Source organism: Salmo salar, chromosome ssa05 (genome assembly GCF_905237065.1).
Source record: "Salmo salar chromosome ssa05, Ssal_v3.1, whole genome shotgun sequence".
Taxonomy (NCBI): domain Eukaryota; kingdom Metazoa; phylum Chordata; class Actinopteri; order Salmoniformes; family Salmonidae; genus Salmo; species Salmo salar.
In genome coordinates this window covers 31815235-31821284 of record NC_059446.1, presented here as the reverse complement: position 1 = coordinate 31821284, position 6050 = coordinate 31815235, and the positions used below count along the sequence as shown (strand labels likewise).

Genomic DNA, 6050 nt, shown 5'->3' with positions numbered 1-6050 from the left:
GACAGTTCCTGCTCTATTTTGAAGGCAACTGTACTGTATCCTGAATATTCTGTTTCCATCCTCTCCCCCCCAAACAATTTGGACGTGAAACCGATTTTTCTCCGCATTATTTTGATGAAGTTTGAGTCTATTTAGCAAGTATTTATTGGTTTTCCGGTGTAAACTCACCGCTTATATGAGAACTGGAACTCTGGGAGCCAAGTCCCGCCGACGCATTGCTCCAAATAGCGCGTTGGATTACCATCGCTCAACCTACCATCTGTAACCCAACACCCACCAACAGCAGTAGCACGCTCACCGGTGGGGGAGGGGGGTTAACTAATGAAGCCCCACACATGGAAATAATGAGCATATGCATTAATCATCTCTTCTTTATTTAATAGTAGCAACACTTCCCCAAAGCCTGGGCGTTATGCAACTCGACAACTATTTTTTTCCCTCTCTTCATCATACTCGTCTCAAGAGAAGTAAACACTGAATAGTCTGATTATCTCTGTGTCCTAATCAAGCAATACAAATGCATACACACGCATACACACAGTTCTGGTTCACCGATTGCAATATGAAGAAGTACAGTACATTAACATTGCCTAGAGAAAACGCAAACATGATATTGATATTGTTAGTACATTATATGTTACCGTGATTTATACAAGTTGGAACCATACACTACTTAATCTTACACTGTATAACCTTGGCAAACATACTGTATATCAATTACAATGTGTGGCACACAGTGGAGGCTGCTGTGGGGAGGACGGCTCATAGAAATGCCTGGAACGGAGTCAATGGAATGGTATCAACCATATGGAAACCACGTTTGATAGCATTCCATTGACTCCATTCCAGCCATTATTATGAGCCGTCCTCCCCTCAGCAGCCTTGGCTGGTGGCACAGTCATGAAGTACTTGTCAATTGGGCTATATGCTTTAAGTCTGAAACAACTTTCACAATAGTGACAGAACTGCAAAAAGAGAGAAAAAAATGCTGCCTCCTCCTAACATCTGCTAGACCAGAAGCCTGGAAGGCCTCCTGCCTCCTAACATCTGCTAGACCAGAAGCCAGGAAGGCCTCCTGCCTCTTGCCTCCTCCTAACATCTGCTAGACCAGAAGCCTGGAAGGCCTCCTGCCCTGTGTAAAGTAGAGAGGGATAAAAGAACAAAAACAGGATCCTACATGTATATGTTATGTAACATTTTCTTATGTCCAGACCTGGTTAAAATACTATTTGAAATCATTCCAAATACTTAATCTGTGCTTGAATGAGCCTGCATGGTATAATGGACCAATACAATTGTCCCAAAACTGCAAACACTGCCCATCCAGCACTTCAGACAGGCTAAATAAAACACTCAAAGTATTTGGAAGATTTCAGATAGTATGTTTGAGCCCAGGTCTGCTAATGACAGTCAGCACAGAGGATAGGAAAGCTTCAATGAAAGACACATTACAGCATGTACGGCCTTACTGTCTACATAGTTATGGAAAGTTACAAGACAGTATAGCAGAAAAGTTAACAATTATGCTAATTAAATCTGACAAACAATTGCTGTGCTTTTCCCTCAGGCTGTGTCCGAAATGGCACTGTAATATCCATTTCAAAATATATACCCTGGTCAACATCATGGTAATCAATATTATCAACTCTCCCGTTGCTGTTCATGATCTTCTCGCACTCCGGAGGATGGCTCCTCGGTTCCAGATGATGGTGGTTCCAGGGTCCTGTCACCTGAGAAGGACGGCTCCTCGGTTCCAGATAATGGTGGTTCCAGGGTCCTGTCACCTGAGAAGGACGGCTCCTCGGTTCCAGATGATGGTGGTTCCAGGGTCCTGTCACCTGAGAAGGACGGCTCCTCGGTTCCAGATGATGGTGGTTCCAGGGTCCTGTCACCTGAGAAGGACGGCTCCTCGGTTCCAGATGATGGTGGTTCCAGGGTCCTGTCACCTGAGAAGGACGGCTCCTCGGTTCCAGATGATGGTGGTTCCAGGGTCCTGTCACCTGAGAAGGACGGCTCCTCGGTTCCAGATGATGGTGGTTCCAGGGTCCTGTCACCTGAGAAGGACGGCTCCTCGGTTCCAGATGATGGTGGTTCCAGGGTCCTGTCACCTGAGAAGGACGGCTCCTCGGTTCCAGATGATGGTGGTTCCAGGGTCCTGTCACCTGAGAAGGACGGCTCCTCGGTTCCAGATGATGGTGGTTCCAGGGTCCTGTCACCTGAGAAGGACGGCTCCTCGGTTCCAGATGATGGTGGTTCCAGGGTCCTGTCACCTGAGAAGGACGGCTCCTCGGTTCCAGATGATGGTGGTTCCAGGGTCCTGTCACCTGAGAAGGACGGCTCCTCGGTTCCAGATGATGGTGGTTCCAGGGTCCTGTCACCTGAGAAGGACGGCTCCTCGGTTCCAGATGATGGTGGTTCCAGGGTCCTGTCACCTGAGAAGGACGGCTCCTCGGTTCTAGATGATGGTGGTTCCAGGGTCCTGTTACCTGAGAAGGACAGGTCTAGAGACACATTCTGGTAATAAGTGTGAGCTAAAGAGTGACTGTTGCAATGTATCATTCTGAGTGTTCTTATTCAACATGTCAATGTTTTTTGGGGAACCACCAAACAATCGACTCAACATTTACCATACATGCGTTAAAGAGGTCAATGGAACGCAGACCGTTGGAGATAAAAGAAACACCGTCATTGGCACCCATTCAAAAAGCGAATCTATTAAAAAAGTGGATATTCATCAAATCCCTCATTTCTATGTTCGAACAGGCCCACAAGGTGCTGCATAATATTTAGGTGTCCTTTTCCTGTTCATATAAGCTGGTAACATAACTAGCATATAGAAATTGGTGGTTGTAGGTGAAGACGTTTTTAATTGTAATACAGTTGATTGGTGACGATGACATGAACATGCATTGGGGTTGACATCTATACAAGCATTATACTCAGATTTTTACCCTAACATAGTGTGAAATACTATGTACAGTGGCTTCGGAAAGTACTCAGACCCCTTGACCTTTTCCATATTTTGTTACGTTACAGCCATATTCTAAAATGTATTAAATAAATACAAATCCTTAGCAATCTACACACAATACCCCATAATGACAAAGTGAAAAAAGGTTTTTATATTCTTCAGCAAATACAAACAGAAATACCTTATTTACATAAGTATTAAGTCCATTTGTTATGAGACTCAATTCAATTGATTGGACATGATTTGGAAAGGCACACAACTGTCTATATAAGGTCCCACAGTTGACAGTGCATGTCAGAGAAAAAACCAAGCCATATAGGTCGAAGGAATTGTTCGTAGAGCTCTGAGACAGGATTGTGTCGAGGCACAGATCTGGAGAAGGGAACCAAAACATTTCTGCAGCATTGAAGGTCCCCAAGAACAAAATGGCCATCATTGTTAAATGGAAGTCTGGAACCACCAGGACTCTTCCTAGAGCTGGCCGCCCGGCCAAACTGAGCAATTGGGGGAGAAGGGCCTTGGTCAGGAAGGTGATAAAGATCCTGATGGTCACTCTAACAGAGCTATAGAGTTCCTCTGTGGAGATGGGAGAACCTTCCAGAAGAACAACCATCTCTGCAGCACTCCACCAATCAGGCATTTATGGTAAAGTGGCCAGACGGAAGCCACTGCTCAGTAAAACGCATGACAGCCCACTTGGAGTTTGCCAAATGGCACCTAAAGACTTTCTGATCTGATGAAAACAAGATTGAGCTCTTTGGCCTGAATGCCAAGAGTCACGTCAGGAGGAAACCTGGCACCATCCCTACGTTGAAGCATGGTGATGGCAGTATCATGCTGTCAGGTTGTTTTTCAGCGGCAGGGAATGGGAGACCAGTCAGGATCAAGGGAAAGATGAACGGACCAAAGTACAGAGAGATCCTTGATGAAAACCTGCTTCAGAGTGCTCAGGATCTCAGACTGGGGCAAAGGTTGACCTTCCAACAGGAGAACAACCCTAAGCACACAGCCAAGACAATGCAGGAGTGGCTTTGGGACAAGTATTTAAATGTCCTTGAGTGGCCCATCCAGAGCCTGGACTTGAACCCAATCGAACATCTCTGGAGAGACCTGAAAATTGCTGTGCAGCAACGCTCCCCATCCAACCTGACAGAGCTTGAGAGGATCTGCAGAGAAGAATGGGAGAAACTCCCCAAATACAGGTGTGCCAAGTTTGTAGCGTCATACCCAAGAAAATTTGAGGCTGTAATCACTGCCAGAGGTGCTTCAACAAAGTACTTAGTAAAGGGTCTGAATGCTTAAGTAAATGTGGTATTTCAGTTTTATATATATATATATATATATATATATATATACACACATTTGAAAAAAAAACATATAAAAAACAGTTTTTGCTTTGTCATTATTGAGTATTGTGTGTAGTTTGATGAGCGAAAAAACAAACATTTTATCCATTTTAGGATAAGGCTGTAACTTAACAAAATGTGAAAAAAGTAATGGGCTCTGAACACTTTCTGAATGCACTGTAAATGTAGGTTAATTTTGATGGGCGGCAATGAGGAGATTCTGGATCTATCCCTCACGCGGATGCGTGGGAGGCGTTTCCATGGCATTTTCACTGTTTTGGTTGAATTCCATTGACCTGTTTACAGCATGTATCCTGCATTGGGTTAAGGAGGAGAATGGAATCTTTCAAATTGAAAAATAATCCTTAGAATGAAACTTTTAGAATAAAAAAGTCTTTACAATGGAATATTTAGAACGGTAAAATGGTCAACAGACACTACAAAACACAACTCTACATATCTCTACACTCCAAATCTCAACAGGGATAGAAATGGTGAGGGGTGCAGAACAACTAACAGTAGGGGTGAATTAGTAGTGTGAAGGTGTCTCTCTCACATGCAAAGGCAATGCTGAGTAGGATAAGGACGGTCAACATCGTCGCCATGGTGACAGTCTCTTGAAAACTAGATTGTAAAAGATTTTAAAAAACACAACTTATCATACAGTGTATACAATAACAGATGTAAAGTAAATATCCAAGACTGACACGTAGGAGAGTGTAGATTACTTTACTAAATCACAGGTAGATTCTGTAGGTAGTGTTCAGTTGTGTTGTCTGAACAGCCTTCCAGGACCATGCTCTAATCCTCCCTATCATATCAGACAGGAAGCACCAAACCACAAAAGCAACAACATTAGTCTCTTACCTTCAATAACAAGATGCTGGAGCCTGACTGTGTGATCAGGAGTCAAGTTACTGTCTTCTCCCCAACAACTCACATTTTTTATACTAGAATTAACACAAGTCATTATGCTTGCGCAACCAAAGGGCATGTCTCTTGAGTGACTTCTTGTAATTCTGGTGAAATTTTGATGAAATTGGTGATCGCTTTCACTAGTTCCAATGCGAGGGGTTGCAGAGTATCATATGGCGTAATATGGTGTTATCAAAAGGAAATGATTTGAACAATTTTAAAAACATTTCTCATGCTGTATGGTTGCAACATGACGATGAGGATGATCATGGTGATGATGATGATGGTGGTGGTGATGATGGTTTATAAACATTCAATGTTGTTTAGACAAAACTTATACACTACAGCCAATCTCTTTCCCCATGTCCACAGTGTGAGTTTTGTGAGCATGATTGACTAAATCGCTTTAATCAAGGGAGCGGCCTTTTTCAAATGTCCAACTTACTGAGTCTTCCTCATTTTCTCTCTCGAACAACTTCCACAACAGCTTCAAGAAAATACTCCAGTAAACAACTAAACAGCCTTTTATTTCAGTCTCCTCTGTCTCTGTTGGTATCAAATTAATTGCACATTTTTAAGAGGCGTATAGCCTCTTAGACAAGTTTACAATATAAATACTGTTGACAATCCTTTCTGTTTTCATCCCACTGCTAGACATTAGCTTTGAATAACGACTCTTTTGCTAAGTGATTGTTGTAGGAAAGAGTAAAAACCATATCAACTCAGCTATTAAACTTCGGAATAAATGATGTGCCAATGTCCATAACAATGCACATTCTTTATCACGCTAAACAGCAGAAATGTGATGCAAATGTGTT

The 6050-nt window shown here is 43.0% G+C and overlaps 1 protein-coding gene across 1 annotated transcript; it reads right to left on the bottom strand.

The window, feature by feature from the left end:
* Window positions 1-355: 355 nt before the first annotated feature.
* Window positions 356-5226, bottom strand: LOC106604796 (zonadhesin-like). Its single transcript, XM_014199840.2, has 3 exons — window positions 5185-5226; window positions 4874-4941; window positions 356-2501 (listed from the first exon to the last, which is right to left on the bottom strand). The coding sequence occupies exons 2-3, from the start codon at window positions 4920-4922 to the stop codon at window positions 1642-1644; spliced, it is 909 nt and encodes a 302-aa protein (XP_014055315.2). The 5' UTR covers window positions 4923-4941; window positions 5185-5226; the 3' UTR covers window positions 356-1641.
* Between the last annotated feature and the right edge of the window lie 824 nt (window positions 5227-6050).